Consider the following 23,349-nt stretch of genomic DNA (forward strand, 5'->3'; position numbering starts at 1 on the left):
GCACTACTGTCAGTACCTTAGCTTAATCTGTTATGACACGCTTTGAGACAAATCCCAAGCAGGGTTAAAATGTTAAACTCTAGTTAAATAATATAAAGTAGTTAACCTCTAAATTAACCACAGATTAGTGTAAATAAATGTAATTTGCAGACTTCCGTATTTATTGTGTACACAGTTAATAGGTTGCTCTGCCCTATGCACTCATTCTGAATTAGCATGAAATATTTAAGACAATGCTTGTGTGTTGGTTCGCCCATATCCGTTAGTCAATGTCCACGTCAAAGCCAGACCCCCGCCATTAGGACAGCCATGCGCTCTTGATCATTTGATGTACAACCCAACTGGATACCAGCATTATTTTCTGCATAATGGGATTTTGCTTATAACTTGAAGAAGGTCCCTCGCTCTCAAGCTGCCGCCAAATTTCCTCAACGATTCCGATTGTAAATTCAAAATCTCAGCTGTATAAAAATAAAACACTGTGCGGCCTATTTATTATTCTGTGTAAAATGATATTCTGTTTAAAATAAAATATCCAAACGGAAAATTTTACACATTCATTTTACGGCAACAGAAAAAACATTTATAAAAATTACATTTTTTTTACACAGCGAAGCCTGGCAATGTGTGGCGAATTTTGTTGCCATTTTTTACACAGCATAATAAATAGGCCCCTATATATTCACTTCTACTCCTTAACTGATAATTGATAAATACAGCACCCCCCCAGAGCTCCACATAAGTTGATTGTCTAAGAGGTATAATGTCCCAGAATACTACATACAGACCTTTAAAGAGCAAGGAAAGGCTACTACTGTAGCCCTTAATATAGCGTAGAGCCCCCTTGCCCATAGCAAATTGCCAAATTTATTTTTAAAATAATGGTCACATCCCATCCCAAAAATTGGCTTTTAACGTAGGTGTATTTGCAGCCTGTCACAGCCGCCATCTTGGATTCCCCTGCTCGTATCGAGCAATGTGCATGCACCACCTACAGTGTCCTGGTCGCATAGTCTGTGCAGGAGCGATGCATTATGGGAATCCTCTTTACCCAGCTCGGCATTTTTTCTTCCTGTTTGGCTTCAGATCTTCTGAACAGGGGAAATATGGGGAGACTTAAGGGCACTATTGAGACAACTGAAGGTATGCCTGCAGCTTGAGATTAACTCTTTACTAGCCTTTCCTTCTCCTTTAATGATACTTAAGGTCTGTATGATACTTAGGCCCATAGGGTATCATGCTGTCCAAAGTCCAAACATTGGACACTCCATGGTACACTATAGATCAATCACGAGGTGCCAAAATCCATAATACTGCAACCGATACTAATATTACAGTTGCAAATTCACTAATTAATTACAGTTAAAAAATCAAAAACAAGATTAACATTTTCCTTCCCATTTTAAGCTCAAGAGCAATAGTTTTTTCACTGCTGGGGTCAGTAATCCCCATTTGAAAGCTGGAAAGATGTACAAGAGGAATGCAAATCTAAAAACCATAAAAAATAAATAACGAAAACCAATTGCAAAGTTGCTAGGAATAGGACATTCTATAACATACTAAAAGTTAACTTGTTGAACTACCCCTTTAAAAGGTATGCCGAAAAGGATTGCTATGAAAAACATAGTGTACATTTAATGGTAGCTTTGTGTTTTACCAAAGAAGTAGCATTGTAAGATAGTTCCTATCAAGCCCTACCAGTCTGTAGGGACTTCAGTGGGTAGGGCTGAGGGGTAGTTGGAGAAAATCCCCTGGTACATGCTGCGAGAATCCTGGTATGCTAGGTGCAGATCCCAGTGGTTAGAAAAATAGCCACGTGAACTCATGTGAATTCATTTGATGAGTCTTCCAGAAATATTTTGCTTATAGAGCAATTATCCTTTACATATATGTTATTTATTCAGTAAATCTGCTGTTCCTGTTTAAGAACCATTGGCGCCTAAGATTCTGTTGGAAAGTGGATGTGCGACTTATAGTTTACCCTGGAGACCCTTTCATCAATTCTTCTGTGAGGACATAGCTGAAGTAAGGAGTGACATGTAAGCTGTGCTGTTTGGTAGAGAGCAGCTGGAAACTGGTACTTATAGTGCTAGAAAAGTTAATGGAAAAGGCAGACATACTTTACATCAACAGAAAGAGAGTTTTCAGTTTGTTTGCTTGCCTTTGTGCTCATAGGCTTTATGTTGAGCATGTTTCTCTATATTCTATTAGGCAAAGAACATGAAAGTTTAACAGTTAACTTCGCACAAAGCTTAGCAAAGAAGGCACCTTGAGGTCTCTGTAAAATAGATTTTTTAATCTTTTAAAGGACATGTCAACCCCAAAACTTTGGGGTTGATACTGAACGCTTTTAAGTGAAACGCGTTAGGGGAGGACACTAGCAGCCAGGGGAGTGGTAACGGGGATCGGGTCTGGGCAGCCGAGGCCCACTTGGTTTTTTTCCCAGTCCGACTCTGTTTGCAATATACATTAATAATATACATTCATATTTGTAATGGTTTTTTAGTTATTTGTAAATATAATTGCTATTAAAAGCATTTGCATTGGTGTAACAATTGCCAGCAGATTTTACAGACCTGACTTGCTGGAGGAGCCTGGCACTTGCAACATTGTTTACTACCAGGAGTTCAGCAAATGCTGCTTTCTATAGCAATTACATTTACAAATAACTAATCATTTTTAATACATGAATAATGGAAAGTTGCTTAGAATTAGGTTTTATTTTATTAGGCAAAAAAATATTTTTGGGGTTGACATGTCCTTTAATTGTGCTCCCAATGCATACAACCATACAATATATCGGGTATACATGTTTGGTTACAGGTATGGCAGATTTTAGTAAAAGGTAATCAATCATTTAAAGTATATGCACATTCAAGATGCAAATTGCAGTTGGGAGTTGAACAACCGTTTCTATACCATTTCTTAATTTTAATTTGATCAGATGAACTTGTTTGTTTTTGGTAAATAACAGTTTTGTTATGCATATAGCATTCTCCTGTCCTCTTGTAAATGTCACATTATTGGCTGTGTCAATGCTTTATGTTATCTTCCAGGTGCATGCTTACATCATATGTTCATAGGCTCAGCCTGCACGCTTTATTAAATATTGCCTTACCTTGCAGGTAGTTATATACCTATGGCAATTCCAATAAGTTGTTGACCTCACAGGGTTAAAAAAAAAAAAAAAAGATGAAGCAGGGTTTTACATATGAGCTTGTTTTTACGATTTATTTATACAAAGACCAACATTGTTTGGGGTATAGTTTTCTTAAGGAAATATGTTGCTCCTCAGCCAATCAGCACCTAACTTTTGCTGGCTTTCTATCTGAACGCAAACACTTGATTAGTTGCTGTGGGTTACTACAACTAGTGCAAATTTGCATTTAATTACATTAGCCCATACGGGGACAAAATAAAGCAGGCAATTAGGAAGTGCTATTTCTGTGGCTGTTAATAACATAGGAAATTCATGTGCTTTCTGACTGCTGCTAAAAGATGTATAAAAGTATGACCTCTATCCACTTTATTTTTTTCTGTTCAACGGTGCTGATCAGCCAAAGTTTTCCAATTAGTTAGCTGGCTTCTTTACATGTATGACTATATAAAGTGCCTCTCAGAGATTACCAGGATTCTTGCCTGTATGGAAAAAGGAACACATAATGTACTTGTCTTAAAGATTTACTGGTTGCAGATTTTATGTCTGGAAACTTGAATATCATTTCCAAGTTCTTGTCTAAAGCAGAGCTCACATTCCATGACATCAAGTAGTTTACAATCAACTAGAACCATCATACAGGTATCTTGATATAAAATATAAAACATATAAGACATATATGTCATAAATAATAACAATGACAACATTAGTTTGCTGTGTATAAACACAAGGAAATAAAGCTCATTTAGATTGTATAGATGACAGCATGTGAAAGTTGGAGTTGTTTTAGAGCAGGTTGTCTAGCCTGGAGTGCTAGTTGTCTAGCTAGTCACAAGGGTGAAAGTAAACTTAGATTATTAATAACTTTGTGTTATGGACAATGATATTGATATATGGGAGGGGTGGGCTGCCATTGTTTTCTCTTAATTGAAGTTCTCTTTTTGCTATGTTTACCTGCAGTATTTCCTGTGTGTGTTTTTCATCGTGTAAGGTGCAGAGCCTACACTTGTGCACTGCAGTCTGTGTGGTACTTTACTATTCAGTGCAGATCGTTCTCTCTCAAGGCACACACTGTAGTGTATGCGGACAGAACAGCAGCATTACAGTGTTCTCCGCCTTCCCATAATTTGCCTGCTATATAGCACACAGCTGCTGTACTGCTTCCCAGTTTCAACAGTTCTACTCAACTAAAATTACTACCCCCTAGCTTTTTACCTTTTTCCTAATTTTCCAGATTTAATCTACCCTCACCCCAAAGGTTGTTTACACCCCTTCTACCCTCCTTCCCACTTACTTAATTCTTCATTGGTTGCAGATTGGGTTGAGGTAAATTATGTGTTATATAGAAAAATAAAAAGCAACCTGTCCTGCGGGTAGCTTTTTTTCCTGCCCCTCCAAGGTTCTTATCTGACTTAGGCAGAAGTTCCTCTGTAAATGAACATGTAACTGATACCTCTGTGGCTTTACCTGCCTTTTAACACCAACAGTGGGTAAAGAAATCCACACATGCCCCTGATGTAAATGTCATATTGGCATATTAATTACCTTGTTATCTTGTTTTACGTTTCACATTTGCTTCCATCTTGGGTAAAGTGTATCATCTTTAATATTTTACATAAATAGTTTTTTGATTATTTTGAATGCATCAGTTGTCAATAAATCAAGAAAATCAAGTCTCAAAAATAAAATATTGTTTTAATTCCACTATATAATTGGAGTCTGTGCTGCTGTTTATTGTTTTAAACGTATCAGTCAATGGGCCGGATCAGCATCTGGACTGCTTTAAGGGAATAGGATCCTCCTCTATATTCTGCCCAGTAAATGCCATCTTGATGTTTGCTACGATAATGCCCTCCTCTGTACCACACTCCATTGAGATTGGCATGGGCACAAGCATTGTACCACCATCCTCCTTTATGAAAATGGGCACAGTTACCTGAAATTAAAAGAGATTTTGCTATAAAAAGGTTTGCCATGTGTAATGTGACATACTCAGTGTTTTTTGTTTGTTTTCCATTCTTTCAGGGCTAGGGTAATGCATTGTACTCACTTTTCTTCCGTTTCTAATAGTAACTAGCAGGGCTGGGTTTATCACTGCTTCCCATTGTAGTCAACAGGAATACACTGAATATTGACTGATATATTGCTTGAAAATATGCCTGTATATTAAGAAAAATTACTTCCTTCCAGTGGAAAAAATCCAGTAGCTCCATAATGATTTCTGACTGGAATTTTAGATGTCATTTAACAGTGCAGCTGTCACACAAGATTTATGGCAATAAGAGCGCCGTTGTTGAAGGTTCAGGGGCTACAAATGTATCAAACTTTGACAGCATCATCCCATTGTTTTTAGTAAGAAATGCTCAGTCTTTGGCAGCTTACAAACTTTTTTTTCACCAGGCTTTCATACACTTCTCATTAAACGCTCTCCCATATGAAAATTACTAAAATTATCATGTCACTACAAGTGCCTGGAAATGTTACGATTATAAAAATGTTTGCATGGTCCCTCAAAAAAAAAAAAAAAAAAAAAAAAAAATATATATATATATATATATATATAAAAAGGCTGAGGCACACACTTATAGATAAAGGTCCCAGGTGAGGACCGAAACGTCAATCTAAATAAAATAAGTATCTTTTTTTGATTACATTTTCCTGGTGTGCATCAGCATTTTTTACATATATATATATATATATATAATATTATTATATATACACGAACGATCGGAAACGGTGCGAAAAACTTTCTGACTTTGATCCTTCAGTGCATGATTTTGGAAGCCTCCCATAAGACTCAATGGGACTCTGCAGCTCCAACTTGGCCAAAGGAAAGTCATGATACTAAAGCTTAAATGAATCCGAAACGTTCGTACTCGTTGCGACAAATACAATTTTGTCGCACAAATTGTCGCAAAGTACGAAAAAGTCACGTAAATTAACTAAATCGCAGAAAATACGCACAGTTCTAAAACTTAGAAAAAATAAATATTTTTAGTATTCAGACCCAATCGTACTTTGATAAATGGGCCCCTTAATATACATTAATATACATTAATATTTTGAAAAGTAGTTTTTTTTTTTTGACTATCACTTTAACTGAGCTTGAAAATCTCTGCACCCAATCAGGTCTGTACCGAGGTTCACAATCGCCCTGGCATTTCAAGAACATAGAGCCCCAGAAAGCCCCTGCAGGCACAATAAATAGTGACTGTCTATGGCATCTTACAGCAGCCCCCCTGATCAGGTGATCTCTGGTCAAATGTAATGCTGTGCTTTTTGATCCCCTTCTGAGCTGATTGTTAAAGCAATCCGTGTAACATCCATTATGTTGGCTGCATTACCAATCAAATTATCCCCTCTCAGCTGGGTTTCTAGTCATATATGGCCAGTTTGGAAAGCAAAATAATTTTAAGCAATATCTACTAGACATCATTAATTTACCTGAGTACATGTCTTTGTCTCTGTCCAATGTGGTGAACTGTTTGCCATTGTGCCAGATCATGGAGTCTCCTGCGTTACCCTGATATGTTCCCAGGCGAAGTTTGTAGAATTCACTCTCTGACTCCAGTCTAAAACTACTGTATTCTGCATAAACTTTCTTATTGCTCCAGTCTTCCAGCTCTATCAGAAGTCTGTAATTGTCTTGGTTAGTCAGCTGGTAGATGTTCTCCAGTCCCAGCCAGTACTCTGCATCAATGTTCCCAAAACCTTTCTTCGAGAAGAGATGAATTAAATAAAATGTTACTTTCCCCTTTCAATATTTGTTATTTATTATTGTATGCATTTTGTTTCCCCTGTTTTTATTGATTCCCCCCAGTAAATGGTATTCCCCGGCTTCCTTATATGGTTCCATATTTTGTCTGTCTGTTTATAGTTGGGACCTGTTATCCTGAATGCTCGGGACCTGGGGTTTTCTGGATAAAGTATCTTTCCGTAATTTGGATCTTTATATCTTAAGTCTGCTAAAAATCATTTAAATATTGGATAAATCCAATAGGCTTGTTTTGCCTCCAATAAGGATTAATTATATCTTAGTTGGGATCAAGTAGAAGGTACTGTTTTATTATTACCGAGAAAAAGGAACTAATTTAAAAAAAAAAATTAGAATTATTTGCTTATAATGGAGTCTATGGGAGATGACCTCTCCGTAATTTGGAACTTTCTGGATAATGGGTTTCCAGATAATGGATCCCCTACCCTAAAGGTTGTGTTCAATAAATACCTTATATGTTTCCCAATTCCTGAAGAAGTTAGCTGATCCATCTATTCTCCTCTGTATAACTGCCCATCCACCTGGATCCAAGCTGTTCTCACACCAAAGCTGCATAGGACTGTTGGCATTATCTGGTTTTATCAAGTAAATGCCACTGTTGGAAAATCCTGATTCTTTGGCATGCTGGCAGTCTCTAAATGGGCCTGTTAATAGAAAACAAATAGGATTGTGTTATGCCACTCACCTATGTGTAAACATTTGAGAAACAAGTTCACTTTGTCTGCCCCATAGTGTTTGCATTTTTTCTGCTTTTCACTCTATATACAGTATACAGTATATACAAAAATACTGGCCACTGAAAAAGCTTTTTGGCAATTTAGTCTACATTGTATGATGTGGCAATGTGTGATATTCTTATTCCCTGCTGCATGTGTTTGTTGTCAAAGATATAATAAGGTTTCTTGTAACTACCTATATACCATGCCATGCAAAATCCTTCAGATCTTCAAACAATTCTCTTATGGTGTAAAACCTTACTATTACATTTTGTTCTTTGTCATATTTTCTTTTGAAAGCACTGAAAATCATGAGTTATTTTTTATGATTTTTGTTTAATATGACCATTTTATGTTAGAATAAAATCTAACATTCAATTTTGCAACAATAACCGCTTTACTTTTTGTTGAGGGGGGGGGGGGTGGGTAGGTAGGTAGGTAGGTAACTGTTGAGGAGTGATTATGGCTTATTCCTTCAGGCAAATTTGCCCTCAGGTTGTTGTGGTCATTTGGATAATGCTTATCCAGACATGCTGTTATATGGTTCTGAGTACTGGTTTTTGTATTTGACAGGCATCCCTGGCCTGTCTTCAGTGCCGTTTAAACTATGAGGCAAGAGGAGAACCTTGCCTCGGGTGGCATTTTAACCAGGGACAGCTTTTTTGCCTTGTCTTGTATTTTCATTTTTTTTTTTTTAATCTGCAATTAAGCTCTTTTAGGCAACTAATTATCAAATTCCACTTTTTATTCATTCATATGGAATATTTAGAAGTGTATTTATTTAATGGCAAGCTTTCATCCATTGATAAATACGTTACTAAAAATCTCATAAGAATTAATTGAAAGTGGATGAATTTTTCTGTGTATTGCAAATAAAGGAAAACTATACCCCAGAATGAATACTTAAGCAAGAGATAGTTTATATTATGTTAAGTGACCTATTAAAGCATGGGTAGGGAACCTATGGCTCGCGAGCCAGATGTGGCTCTTTTGATGGCTGCATCTGGCTTGCTGCCAAATCTTTAATAAAAAAAAAATAACGGGGGCGTTACCTGCGCTTGGCGGATAGAAGACGTGTTCTAAGGCTTAGAACACGTCTTCTATCTGCCGAGCTCAGACTACGCCCTCCTCTGCATCGCATCCGCATCCAGCATCCTTGGGACCCACCCTACCTTGCCCCACAGCACCCGCGGCCAAACATATTGTATGGCTCTCACGGAATTACATTTTAAAATATGTGGTGTCTATGGCTCTCTCAGCCAAAAAGGTCCCCGACCCCTGTATTAAAGAATCTCACCAAACTAGAATTTATTAGTAAAAATCTCCCTTTTACATCCTTTCCCTTGAGCCACCATTTAGTGATGGCCTGGGTGCTCCCTCAGAGATCACCTGACAGGAAATAATGCAGCTCTAACTGTAACAGGAAGTGCGGGAGAAACGACAGAAAGGAAAAGACAGAACAAAATCCATTAATTGGCTGATGTAGCCTTGTATGTGTGCCTTGGCTTGTTTGTGTGCACTGTGAATCATATGATCCCAGGATGCAGCCCTTAATTCTTAAAATGGCAGTTTTCTATTAAGGATTATCCAATAGCACAAAATACTTAAAATATATTTTTTATGAAAATGGTTTATTTAGATGAAGCAGGGTTTACATATGAGCTTGTTTATGCAATACATTTTTATAGAGACCTACATTTGCCCCGGCACCGGCCAGCACACACACACCAGTGCAGAAACATCTGCCCCGCTCCACTCCCCGCACAACAGCACAAACTATCGCACCCCCCGTCTGCTCCCCGCACCTGCCAGCACACACCAGTGCAGAAACATGCCCCGCTCCGCTCTCCAATCCCCACACAAAAGCACAAGCGATTACAGAAGCACCTGCCAGCACACACCCACCAGTGCAGAAACATCTCCCCCGCTTCACTCTCCAATCCCCGCACAACAGCACAAACTATCGCACTCCCCGCACCTGCCAGCACCTGCCAGCACACATCAGTGCAGAAACATGCCCCCACTCCGCTCTCCGCTCTCCGCTCTCCAATCCCCACACAAAAGCACAAGCGATCACAGAAGCACCTGCCAGCACACACCCACCCAGTGCAGAAACATCTCCCCCGCTTCACTCTCCAATCCCCGCACAACAGCACAAACTATCGCTGCTCCCCGCACCTGCCAGCACACACCAGTGCGGAAACATCACTCCGCTCTCCAATCCCGGCACAAAAGCACAAGCGATCGCACACCAACCAACCAACCAACCCACCCTCCCCCCCCTGTTCTCCCGGCACACACACCAGTGCAGAAACATCCCACACTCCCCCCGCTCCAAGCCCCCAGCTCCGCTCTGCTCTCCAGGCTGTTTCCTCTTTTAATGGTGCGGCTCGCCGCTGCATTGTATTTATATAGCATGTTGCCATAGAAACCGGACGCTTGCCGGTTCTGTTGGAAGGGGGAGCGCGCCTGCTTGTGCAGAAGAGGGACATGTGCGCATGCGCCGCCTACAGTAACAAGTCGCCAAGTCTGGGAAGGAGTGATGCATTATGGGAATCTTCTCTACACTGCTCAGCGTTTTTTTTTTCCTGTTTGGCTTCTGATCATCTGAACAGGTGAAGTATGGGGAGACTTAAGGACACTATCGAGACAACGGAAGCTATGCCTGCAGCTTGAGATTAACTCTTTATTAGCCTTTTCTTCTCCTTTAAGTAAGAAAAACCCTGTGTTTCTGGCTTGGTTCAGATATCCTTGTTTGTGTCATCAACACCATAGAAAAGATGCATGCTCTTTATTATGCAAGTCAGCCTATATGTGGCCAGTCTTGAAATGTTTGCTAATTTTTAATGCCATACAAATTCTGTAGGTTACAAATCAGTTGGTGTCAACCTGGCTACTGCAAAAAGTTGCTTTCTTTTACAGACACTTGTTCTGTCGCTGCAGGACAGTTGAGCTGTCATTTCTATTGGCGACTGAAGGCCAGTGATGCACATTGGCCCTAATGAGTTGACCACTAGTATTGGATGTCACAGCACTACCTAACATTACACAGTAAACCTAGCCCTGAGGTTAGCTTTGGTTTCCTGAGAGCTTGCCTGTCTCCATGCCCTGAGCTGATCTGCTGTTGGCTCTCCTAGTTGTGGTTTGGCCAACTCTTTATTGCAGCCACTATGCCTTATGTGACTATAGCAGTTAGACTCCCAATATGTTCATCTTGTATAGTAAAAGTTTGTTTTCATAGAGGGTTTATAGCTTCCTTCACGTCCTAGTTTGTACAATAATCGGGTTTTGCAAATTGCTAAGTAAAAGGCACTTTAGTACAGCTTGTAGCTTGTGCTACCAGGTTTAACTACATTTTGATGCATACATCTGTTGTGGCTATTTAAAGGGGAAAATAAGTTCTTTGTTGTGATAAGTATTCTGGTAACCCCCCCCCCCCTTTTTTTTTCTTTTTTTTTTTTTTTTTTTTTTTTGCAATTTCCTGTCTGTAACAAACACTGTATGGCCTTTGATTCTCCATGGTGAAACGTGATGCAGGCTTTTGAACTGTTAGCCATTTAGTCTCATACTTGTCTCTGCTGCACTGTTTTGTACAGGATGTGCCATCAAAATGAAAACCGAGTCTTTTGTTTGCGGGGGAAATTGTGATTTTCCTATCAGGAGCACCGTAAGGCCCCTCAGGTTCCCTAGGATGGTTTTCTGAACATTCACATGGCAGTGCTCATTCCACTGGATAAAGCTTATATTTTTCTTTTCTTTTTTTCAAAGTCTCTTTGTGTTGAAAAGTTATGTTGTCTTTCTTTTATATGACAAATGGAGGGAATGTCCTCCATCCTGTTTTTACGAAGGATGGTCGCCTCAGGGTTGATATTGTTAATCCTTAAAATATTTGCCTTTCCATTTGTTTCTGTAAGGTAATTACCAGGATGGGGGTTTTTTTTGTTTTTTTTTTTAACATATTTTAAAACCACATTTAAGAAACTTAATTATAAAATTACAGGGAACAGAATAGGGCTTTTATTCATTGTCATAGTACGTAAAATAGAAATAATATGCCAAACTATTTGCTCAGTAAGTGAGAGGGTATTTTATGTTACCTAGGATATTATTTTAAGGTATTATTTGTAATCATTTAGTGACTAAAATGTTAAACCTTTTTAAGACATAAAGCTCAAGTTGCTCATTTTTTTTCTTTACCTTTTGCAGCAGGACCAGATTTATGTGGCATAAACTAGTGTATTTGTTTTCATCTGGTATTGGTTGATTTGATTGTTATCTTTTTGTCATTCACTTTGATCCTATTTATATTCTGTAATACTTGAATGCTAATTGATTGTAAGACCTGTCAAACCAGGGATGACTTGCGGCAATGTAGAACCCCTGGGTACACAGAGCATTTGCTCCACTTCTCACAGCCTGGGTTTTTCCTGCAGCAGATCCGCTCTGTTTATCTGCACTGAGAAGTACAGCTTCCACTTGAGTGCAGGTACACAGAGGACAGGTCGCACAGAAAAACGCGAAAGCAGTCATTTTTTAACCCAACCTCTGCTGCACTCAGGCAGAAGCTGTATTTTTCAGTGCAGATAAACGGAACTGCGGAAGGGAAGGATCTGCTTCTTGTGCAAAAAAAAGCGCAGACTGAGCAGAGCAAATGTTCTTTGCGTCCATGGCCTTAGTGTGCTGAGTAAATATGCCCCAGGGAAAAAGGAGCCATTTAACCATTTGTATCGTCACTGTATTAGGCTGCTGTACCTCAGGTTTTGTATAGTAAGCCCATAAAGTACATCATGTCTATCCTAATCCTTTTGTCAGGTTTTGGTTGTCCTTTAAATTTGTCCCAAAGCAGGTTTTCGATTTAAGAAATATTTTGTTTCTTGTTTTAAAAGGAAACTAAGGTTATGAAAAAATGTTATTTTTCTTTTGCAATTTTTTTACATTTTTCTATGGTAATACTGTCTTAGTATTTTATTCTCCCCATGGCTTGTACTGAATTAGTAGTAGATCATATAACTGTCCATGCAGTTCAGAAGCACCAAACAGAAAATCTTTGGAGGAAAGACCGTAATAGAAATGTTGTCATAATATATGTATATAAACCTGATAATTTGTGTTTTCTTAAGTTCCTCAGCTCAGGTTTTTGCTCACTTGGGAAGTCAGGGAGCTGCCTATACTAGTTTCCATTTAAAAATGTTATATTAACTTCATCTAATGCAAATAAGAAACCTTCTAAATATAAACTTATTAAAAATCGTGTAACTTTTTTGATATTAACAAATTACACTTTACTATCCCCACCCTCAGCAATCTGCCTTTCTTCCTGCTTCTTCGTGTCAGAGCTATATACAGTAGCTGTAACGCATTGTCTAGGCAGAGGGTGCTCACATAAATGTATCTGACCTAACTGTCATCCTATTGCTGAGCAGGGACTAGTGAAGAATAACTTTTACTTTAAATGGTTATTTAAGAAATGTCACCACATTTTTAATTGGTAATAGTTAGAGAGTTTCTTATTTCCATCAGATGAAGTTTATATTAATTCTTTAGTTTTCTAATAGCTCACCTGGACAGAAGGGTGAGATTTGCAATCAAAATTTTGCTCTCATTTTCCTTACGGCTGATTGGTTGCTTTGGGTTAGTGCCCATTTTTAGGGTTCTCCAGTGTTAGTAAAGTAGACCGACGGACCATTTGATTAACATGTAGCAGTTGGTTTTAAAAGATGATTACTTATTTGATTCACAACTCTGTTAATGCTCTCTGACATGCATTACATAATCTGTAAAAATAAAATAAAAAGCTAACAATAAAGCCGTAAAGTCAGTAAAACTGAAATGTTTTGCCTAATTTTTTCCTTTTATACTAAGTGAATTAATCTTAGTTACCTGTGTAACATCTATGGTAATTGCTGAAAGTAATTAACTTGTTTCCTTGCTCTACGATACAGGTTTCCTGGACTAATGCTGTTACATTTATTGCCCAGTGTAGATCCAAAAGATAAATATGCAAGCCCCAAAGCACCATTTCCTTTTGGAAAGTATTTAGTACCCATTCGTCTAAACCCTAGGAGGGTTTTATGAATGTCATGCTTCATTTATAATATTTCATGCTCTGAGCTTAATAGTTGTTACTGGAGGTATCCGGAATGGGCTGCTTGTTGGAGCTTGTGGTGGTTGTCAGCTCTCTGTGGTTCTTGGGTATCCTGTGTTCCTCTCAATTTCATTACAAAACAAAACTGATGAAATACCCAGCATGCCTGGAAATTAAGCGCCTCTTGAGCAACATAATACAGATACAGCCTGCTATGCACAAGATACTGCTGTAGGTGTAACATTCTCTTTAATGGCATGCCATAAGCACATATATGGCTTTCTGCAGTACTCTGTGGCTGAACTAATACTCTATAATTACCTCAGGGTACCTGTTCCACACCAGCTTAGTACTAATAGTGTGATACTACAACAGGGGATCATAAATTATTTCTATTTCTAAGGTCTTATGGGTTTATTCGGGTGGCCCTCAGGCCTTGCCCAGTTTAACCCGTGGCTTCCAAAATCTTATTTAGGGTTAAAAGTGTCTGAAAAAAATTGTTGTTATTCAAGCAGAGATTTTTCGGCCTTCCATACTAAGACAGTGTACAATTTTGGGCAATTATCCGTTTGAGTGCAGTAGACAACATTTTTCCTGCTAAGTAATACTTTGAAGAAATTCAAGTTGCAGTCAGGCTTACCATGCTGCTGCTTTTTACCTCCAGTAGAGTGAGGTCAGATTACTTGGTCTCACAAGTACAATGAAATGTTTACCCTGTGTATTTATCTGTATACCAACTTAAACCGTTTGTTACTCAAAGGGGCTCTTCACCTTTAAATTACATTTGAGTATGATGTAGAGAGAAACAGTTTGCAATGTGGCTGCTGGGGTCAGTGATTGCCATTTGATAGCTGGAAAGAGTCAGAAGAGGAAAGCAAATAATTCAAAAGCGGTAAGAGATAAAACATGAACCAATTGAAAGTTGCAATTCTGGCCATTCTCTAACATACTAAAATTTATCTAAAAGGTGAACTACCTCTTTGTGACAGGTAATACTTTTTACAGTGGTTTTACTTTGAGTGAGGAACCTACTAAATACCTTCTTTTCTTTGGACAAATGTTAATTTGGTCTTAAAGGGCATTTTGGACCAGAAGACGTTTCCAGTATAAGACCTATTTACTTGTCTCATGTTGAGCACAGGAGAATAAAGGACAGATGTTATAGAGTACATACTGGTGGGCATTTATCAAACTGGCACCTGGGCAGTTATCCATGGCAACCTATCAAATAATTGCTTTCATTATTTGTCCTACAGCTGGCTGAATGAAGTTAACTATTGATTGGTTGCTATAAGTTGATGCTCAGGTACAGATTTGTCCACTTGTTGGTAAATAGTGTAGACATTAGTGATGTGTGGGTTGACCTGCTGGTTTACTTTCAGGTCAGGCAGATTAGGGTTTAAATTTGGGTGACAATTGTGGGTTTGGGTTGGGTGTGATTCAGACTAGAGAAAATACACTCTTCCTCCTCTCCTGAAGTTTCCCTGTCTTGGGACCTAAGGCACGTACAGAAGTACCATACAAGGTAGAAAGATGCAGGTACAGCTTGGGTGCATGTCCTACGATGGCAACATTTTGCTAGTTAGGGTTGGGGTTGAGTTTCTCCTGATCCACACATCACTAGTAGTCATCAGTAGAACAACAATAGTCTTGCCTTTATTAAAGCTATCTTTAAATATCAAAATTAATGTCACTCTAATAGACTCCCCAAGGAGTAGGCTGCTCTTGTGCTGTGTTGGTTCATACTTATTCCCTTATGTGGTGGTGGTCTAAAGTATACAAACTTTTATAAAATTTACCTTCATCAATGATTGTTACTGGAGGGATCCGGAATGGACTGCTTGTTGGAGCTTGTGGTGGCTGTCTGCTGTCTCTGGTTCTTGGGTATCCTGTGTCCCTCTGAATTTCATTTCCGCCCCCAAGCCCAGGTGTGTACTGATGGATCTGGGGGTAGTGCTGGGGAACAACTTGTACTAAAGGTGGTGAGCCTGGGCTGTCCCTCCTGGAGAAAACTTTCATGCATTGTTCTTCCAGCAGTGCAATAACAGATGACTGGTTATTAACAACATCTATAAGTGATGCGTATTTTAATTCCAGCTCTTTGTAACGAGTGGCTGCTCTGAGCATTTCTGATGTTACATTAAGAATCTTATTCTCCAGTTGAGAAACTTCAAGAGCATTGTCTCGCTTACGAATAATTTCATGCAAGAGCTGCATATAAAGTTGCGTCACGCGGGAGTTCATATTGCGACTCTCCTTTCTTAGCAGCTTCACCTCATTCACTATGTTCCCATCCACATCTACCACCACTTGAAGCATTTCCATCTCCCTCCTCTGCTTAGTCAAAGCATCTTTTAGATTTTCTAAATCCATCCTAGTCACCATATCTTTATTTGGCCCAGATCCTTTGGTAACAACACATATGGGCCCTGTGACTTTCTGTTGAGGTACCATAAAGGTATAACCACACCGTTTTCCATCATCTACTTCATCAGTAGAACGAGCAATCCTTGTTAATGTGTGTCTTCTACTATTATCACTATTTGAACAGAGGCCTGTTGTCACCAGTAAAGAAAGCATCAGTCTGAGGTTCCAAAGTGTTGTATCCATCCTAATCGGGGGTAGTCTAGTGCCTTAACTTCTATAAAAAAGAAAGAGGAAAGTTTTAGATGTTTTTATAATATACGGTTTATCAGAAAAAATGCCCCCTGCATTTACTGCAGAACTCCATAACACAAGGAATATATGAAATTAAGATATATATGAAACATTTATCATGAAATGTTTTTACTCTTCAAAACAAATGAGCATTTCATGGCTCAGAAAGGATTCTCTGCAGACACTCTATGTATCCTGCATGTTTGGATGTTTGGATTCAGCCGGCAGTTGTTTTTTTAAGACTGGCTTCTTTACAATATTAAGTAACATTGCGATTTTCTAGTATTTTGATATTAGCTAATGGGCTTGATTCCAGAGAATGATGACTTTGTTTGCATGCACACATTTTCTTTTACTCTAAGTAATAAGTGTGTCTTGTGGGTATTTTCCATTTTAAATGTTTTAAGAGGCAAAGCAGTTCCTATACATTTTGGCATTTCCACTAGCCTTGCTTTTTGCAGGAAAGTTGCGGTCACATTTAAAGCAACTTTCCCATACAGTTTGAGTCTAGCATAAACCATAAGATTGCCATGGACGAAGATGCAAAATGTGACCCTTTTCTTTCTACTTGCCTGGTGGTCCACACTGACAATTAAGGAGCATATGACAGCTTTTTAAAACAAGATAAACTTTTAGAGTTTTCACTGCTGCAAGAAGCCTTATCCATCTTTTAAAATAAATTGTCTCGAACAGGGGTGCCCAGGCTTAACAAATGTGGGGTCTTCTTTTAGTAAAGTTATTGCATCAGGGTCTGCTACTTTGTGTATTAGACTGCCAAGCAAAATGTAACTTTATTTCATTATACCGAAAGAAAACACATATTGTTTTACTTAAATAAACAATACCAATTTCCAGAGCCATTGTATTTCAGATCTGAAAAATGGAATCTACCCAAGAGTTGATCTAATTAATTGTTTTGAGCGCCACTGGTCTAAAAGCATTTAATGGGATATTTCTACCATCAGGATTGCCTTGCAGTAGATGTCTCAAGCTTTACCTTGTATAAATAGTGGCTGCAGGCACCTGTAATTAAGGCCAGTTAAGGGCAGGGTTGGAAATGTGTCCATTGTAGCTACCAGTAGCTCAGGTTTTCAAAATATCCTTAGAAGAACACATGTGGATCAGTCCATAACTGAGCTAGTCAAAATTGCCTTCTGCTTATTTGAATATGAAAATCATTGCAATAGGATGTGACAAGTTAAAAAAATAAATAAAAAATAATACTATTCTATAACCTTGGGCAGACCAATAACTGGTTTCCTTCCTGGAAGTCAAATTTCAGTGCATGTTTTTCCAGACATGGTTGGAGCAGCCAATGAATCTTTCCAGTTTTTCTGCTCAGGCTATCAAATGTTTTTTGATTCCACTATCCCTTGTGGCTAAAACTTTTGGAGTCCATCAATGTTTTTACTGTTCTGAGCCATGAAAATGTGTCCCATGATACAAATTCGACTTATTGTTTATTTGGAGCTGTAGCTTAGAAGATCTATTTGCATTTCATTGCACCTTTCCTTTTATCTTTGTGCCAACCTATCCCTCACATAGATTTTTCTGTACAATAAGTCATTTCTTCCAAGCATATTAAATAAACAGAAGTGTGCTTTGCAGGTAAGCACGAATGGAGAACAAATGCTTCATTTTCCCCCTGAGTTCTCTGTTTCAATAAATTATTATTTTGTCTAGTGTATTTCTTACAGCATAAACTCTTTTTCCCTTTTCAGGAAATAGTCATTGGAAATATGTTATTTTCTGTTTTACCAACTACCTTCTATTCCCTGGATGATAAGATGTATTTTCCATTCTGAAGTATGATTGATTTAATTGGGGTTTGTGTGAGCGGCATTTCTAGATTTCTTTTGCAGGTGTGTGAGATCATGTACATCCTATAATGTACAGTGAAATGTCCTGTCGCTGAGGCGGGATGTCACAATGAACAAATCATTAACTGTAAGCATAAGGTAGCATTTCATCCAGAGACTCAGGCCTATTTTAATGTTTGACAGTCATGTCATCAGGAATTTGTGCCCTGAAACCAGAGGCTGGCCCCGATATATCCTGCACAGGTCAGTAAGCTCAGATAAATACCAAGTCTAGTCCACTGAGGGAATAGCTGCAGCTGTTGTGTGTATAGACCCAATTTATTTATATGAGAATTCATCACTGCAGAAAAAAATGCCAGGTATTCTGCTCAAATGTAAAATGACTGTGATTTATATGCCCTGTGAGCTGACAGGTTGTCACCTTGAGCTTTCATATAGCAAATTCTCTGTAAGTTAAATACAATGCCAATAGGACCTGTGGTTTGAGGCCTGTTAGTTACAAACGTTTTGCCATTTGCAGGACCCATTTGCAAAACTTGATTTAAGGCCCCATTGTTATCTCTTGTAAACACATTTGAGCACGGGTCTGTTTAAACTACTCCCTCTAGGGCAGTGGCACACAGGGAGATTAGTTGCCCCGCAATAAATATTCATTACTGCGGGCGACTAATCTCCCTGCAATGCCATCTCGCTGGTGGGATGGCACACGCGTCGCTTCGGTTTCCCAAAGTCACCCCAACTTTCCTTGAGAGGCAACTTTGGCTGACTTCGGGAAAATGAAGCAACGCGTATACCATTCCACCGGCGATTTACATTCTTGCTGGTGGGAATAACATGTCAAATACATTAGTCGCCCGCGGTAAAAAAGATTTATCACAAGCAGTTTATTTTGTATCTTCCATGGTGGGAGATCCTGTCTTATATCCTAGAGTCTCCTTAGGTCCAGTGCCTAGGTGCAGCTGAACCTCTTTAGTTGTACAACAAATTATGTTTTCCTTCACACATTATATATAAAGGCAGGTGTAGCTATGCATTTAGGGTCGTGACAGACGGGGAGATTAGTCGCCCGCAACAAATCTCCCTTGTTGCGGGCGACTAATCTCCCTGAAATGCCATCCCACCTTGAATGTAAAATTGGCGGTAAGTTGGCATACACGGTTGTTGCCTTGAGTGGAAACTTTGGCGATTTCGGCGCCGTGTATGCCAACCTACCGGCGATTTACATTCTAGCTGGTGGGATGGCATTTCAGGGAGGTTAGTCGCCCGCGACAAGGGAGATTTGTCGCGTGGCGACTAATCTCCCCGTCTGCCACGGCCCTTACAGATGGAGCAAACTTCATCTAGACATTTGTATATTATTTCCCACCATACAAACACATTTTAAATTGACTAGTGCCATGCTTTTTCTTTTTTTTGCAGTCATAAGTGGTGTAGTCATGAGCCATGTGTTTGGCAAAATATAATTTGCTCCATCGTGGGCATTTCCTTTCATGCAGTGGGGCCACTGGTTGTAACTAGAAACAAGATCTTCTAATTACTGTTAAAAATCAAGTTTTACATTGTTTGCCAACTGTTTATCGCTAATTGCTACAGACTAAGTTTGTAATTTGAATGTTCTTGGAGTATTATGTGATAGTCTTTTGAAACAACACTGTCCTCCCATGAGAGCATCGCGCCAAGCTCTTAGAATGGCGAGATAATGTTTTTCTTGCTTTGATCATGTGGGTAATTGCTTGCATGTTCTGAATCACAGGGATGACCAAAAATGATTTATTTCCATCTTGTTTAAGAATTTAGAAGGGATCTGGCCTCCGCATTTTTGATCTGAATCCAGCTCTGCATCTGTTTCTGTAATAATTCTACCAGCTATTCTTTCAGTACCTATTAATATGTTGTTATTATTGTGTAATCATGTGGAAATTCCAAATGGCAACTTATTTCAAGATGCTTCTAACTGAATGAGCAGCGTAATCCACAAGTAGTAGAACATTAATTATTGTCATGTTGTTTTGTACATTAAGTGGGACTTTTCTTTGATATGTGAATTTATTAACTATATACTAAAACTAACTATATCCTTCTAATGAGGGCTAAATTATATTGGCAGTAATAGAGCTTTGCGGTGCTACATGTATCTCAACATTAAGAGTAATGTTGCTTCTGGTGGCCTCAAAGTAGGTTGCCATTTTTACATTTTTGGATCTGAGACAAGTTTTGAAAGCACAGAGACACAGTTTTACCCCAAGCAGAGCTTCCTGCAGACCAGCAGTCCACATGGGGCTACCAAACAGCCATCGCAATCCTTATCTGGCATCCCCAAAGAACTTTTTTCATGCTTGTGTGGCTCACCAACACTTTCTTTTTTATGTCTGAATGTGGTTCATGAGTAAAAAAAAAAACCTTGAGGATCCCTGATCTAGCCAGTGCTATAAAATGTAACAAAGACTTAAGAACTGAACTAGGAGCTGCATGTATAAAAGGACTTGTGTCCTTGTTTGTTTAAAAATCTTTTGGTTAAAAAGGCCAACACATAGCCAGACATACAGGGGATGGTGGGTAGAGGGTTTTTGGATTAGGAAGCTAGTGGTCATTAGGAACAATAAAGTGAAGGCCCAACACCAAATTTTGCACTAGGGACTATGAGCCTCTTTTTTTTTTTTTTTTTTTTTACGCCCCCTGATATTTTTCCCAGCCCACTGACTCCAGCTGCAGAAAAAGTCATTTTCTGTGGGACTGTGAGTTATATCTTCCCCAAAAGTTTATTAATGAAGTATGAAATAGAACAAACAGACAGGCAACTATCTGTCTGTTTGTAACACTGAAACCACATATGGTGGATTGGTTGGTGTGGGCACAAGCACAGCGCTTGGCTATTTGTGTTTTTATTGAGAAAGTTGAATGTGAAATAGGTGAGATATTGAATTGTAAATGCATATTAATGTATGTCTAACTTCATGTTTCATCCACTTTTTGGTTGCATGTTAGCTTATTGTAACAACTGTACAGCACTTAAAATACCAGGTCACTGAGTTGTAGAATATTAATAAAAATAAAAATTAAAAAAATACACACAAAAAGCAGATGGAAATTATCTTACTGTAATACTCTCTCCAAAACAATTCTTTCATGTAAATATTAAGAAATTTCTACTTTTAAGACGAAAAAGCAAATACATTATCTGTTTAAAAAAAAAAAAAAAAAAGTCTGACAGAGGTTGCCTTTGTTAACATAAAACATATATGCAGGTATTTGATCTTTTATCTAGAAACCCATTATCCAGAAAGCTGCGAATTATGGGAAGCCCAACTCCCATAGACTCCATTTTAATCAAATAATTCAAATTTTTCAAAATGATTTTCCTTTTTCACTGTAATAATAAAACAGTACCATGTACTTGATCCCAACTAAGATATAATGAATTATTTTGGAGGCAAACAATCATATTGGGTTTATTTAATGTTTAAATGTTTTTTTAGTTATGAAGATCCAAATTACAGAAGGATCCCTTATCCAGAAACCCCCAAGTCCCAAACATTCTGAATAACAGGTCCCATACCTGTATATAAATATATATATATATCATCTTTGGGTTATGTGCAAATGTTCTAATGCATAGCCATTGCTGTTCACTTTTGGCACTTTGTAACAATCAGTATTTGTTTCAGACACATTCATACTGGTTATACCTATTTAGTTTGTTAGGTTTTAGGTTTGTTTTTTATTAGTACAGATAATGTTGTAGAGCATATAGGTGCATTAAACTGTACTAAGCATTGGAGTGTGTAGTGTGAATATATAGAGAATAAATCTCTGTATATAACAAATGCTTTGTGTTTAAGCAGCCTGAGTTAATGTATTCTTGCTGGCGACCTTCTTACTTGGAATTCCACCTACAAAACTAACATTCTTGCCAGATAATATTTTAGGTGTTATTTAATTGTGTTCTGCACATATCTTGCACTATGATTACTACACAAAGTGTTTGCTTCATCTTCAATCAAACTACTTGCAAGAGTTTTTTTTTTTACTCATTTACTCTTGACTTACTCATTCATTTTCATATCCATTTGCTCAACATTTTTCGTAATAACTAATATCTGCTCACAGTTACAGATCCCTATTTCCAGCTGACATTCCCTCCCTGACGGGTTCTCCATTGAGCCCTTAGCTTCCAGAACGTCTTTTCTGTCAGCGAAGGGGTTAATAGCTTCCAGATGTGTTTCACGTCTCAGACAGTTCAACAGCATTAAGTGTGAACTTTTCATTTTGCCTGTCAGCATTGTTATAAAACACAGCGACATCCATACAGATAAATAGAATAATGTGTTAAAACTAACCTTTAAGTCCAGGCTGACCCGGTCTGTGTTACTGCAGAGCGATGAGGCAGGGGAAGGAGACAAGAGCGCTGCTGGTCTCAGAATGCTATGGCTGTAGCTTGCATAGCTTTCTCCGTGTATCATAAGGACTTAAGTGAGATGCAGAGTTTCCCAGCTCTCTTTCTTCTCTTGAGTCCTGGGAGAAAGTGCAGAGAGCTTCATCTCAGCCCCAGCACTGCTGTTGGAACCTGTAGTGATTTAGCTGTCACAAGTTGTGGTATCCTAGCCAGCTGGCTTTGCTTGTGTCTTGAATGCATGCAGACAACTTCCATAGACCAGTTGTGAGCTTTTTGTTCTCTCTATAGTCCATCGGTGTATCATAACACGAGTGCTCAACCCACCTTATGAGTTTTTTTTTTCCAAGGAAACGTAGCTCCTCCCAGACAGATAGCACTGAAAGCAAGGAGAGTTTAGGTCATGCATTTCTAATAGTTTGCCATGAAACATTTTCTGCAGTCATCCCGTTCCATTTACCATTTAAAGGATTCAAATATTAGGCCACAAAAGGGTGTAACATTTGGTGTAGAATAAACAGCATATTTATAAAGATCTGCTCTTGAATGTTTTGTAATAATGCATTGCCTGCATGCAAAAAAGTTAATCAGCATTTTTGTTATGCCATAGTACAGATGACAACGATGCCATTATTTTATAATATACCACTTTTACTAAAACTGGGTACCATAAGTGAAGGCAAAGAAACACCTCCTCTCTGTTTATTTGCCTTAAAAGCTATTTGTTCTGATGTTTTATCATTGTTTG

General features: G+C 38.5%; 2 protein-coding genes across 7 annotated transcripts in view; one reads left to right on the top strand and one right to left on the bottom strand.

Annotated features, from left to right (window-relative positions):
- The window catches only part of ralgps2 (Ral GEF with PH domain and SH3 binding motif 2), a 126,384-nt gene that overhangs the window by 65,956 nt on the left and 37,079 nt on the right, over window positions 1-23,349 (top strand). The gene's annotated exons all lie outside the window — the stretch shown is intronic.
- angptl1 (angiopoietin like 1) lies at window positions 3,666-22,610 on the bottom strand. The gene is given in 5 exon segments (NM_001129936.1): window positions 3,666-5,093; window positions 6,602-6,872; window positions 7,383-7,576; window positions 15,533-16,374; window positions 22,549-22,610. Coding segments are annotated over 4 exon segments (1,464 nt in total). The 5' UTR covers window positions 16,344-16,374; window positions 22,549-22,610; the 3' UTR covers window positions 3,666-4,905.

The sequence above is a fragment of the Xenopus tropicalis genome, chromosome 4 (assembly GCF_000004195.4).
Source record: "Xenopus tropicalis strain Nigerian chromosome 4, UCB_Xtro_10.0, whole genome shotgun sequence".
Lineage (NCBI taxonomy): Eukaryota > Metazoa > Chordata > Amphibia > Anura > Pipidae > Xenopus > Xenopus tropicalis.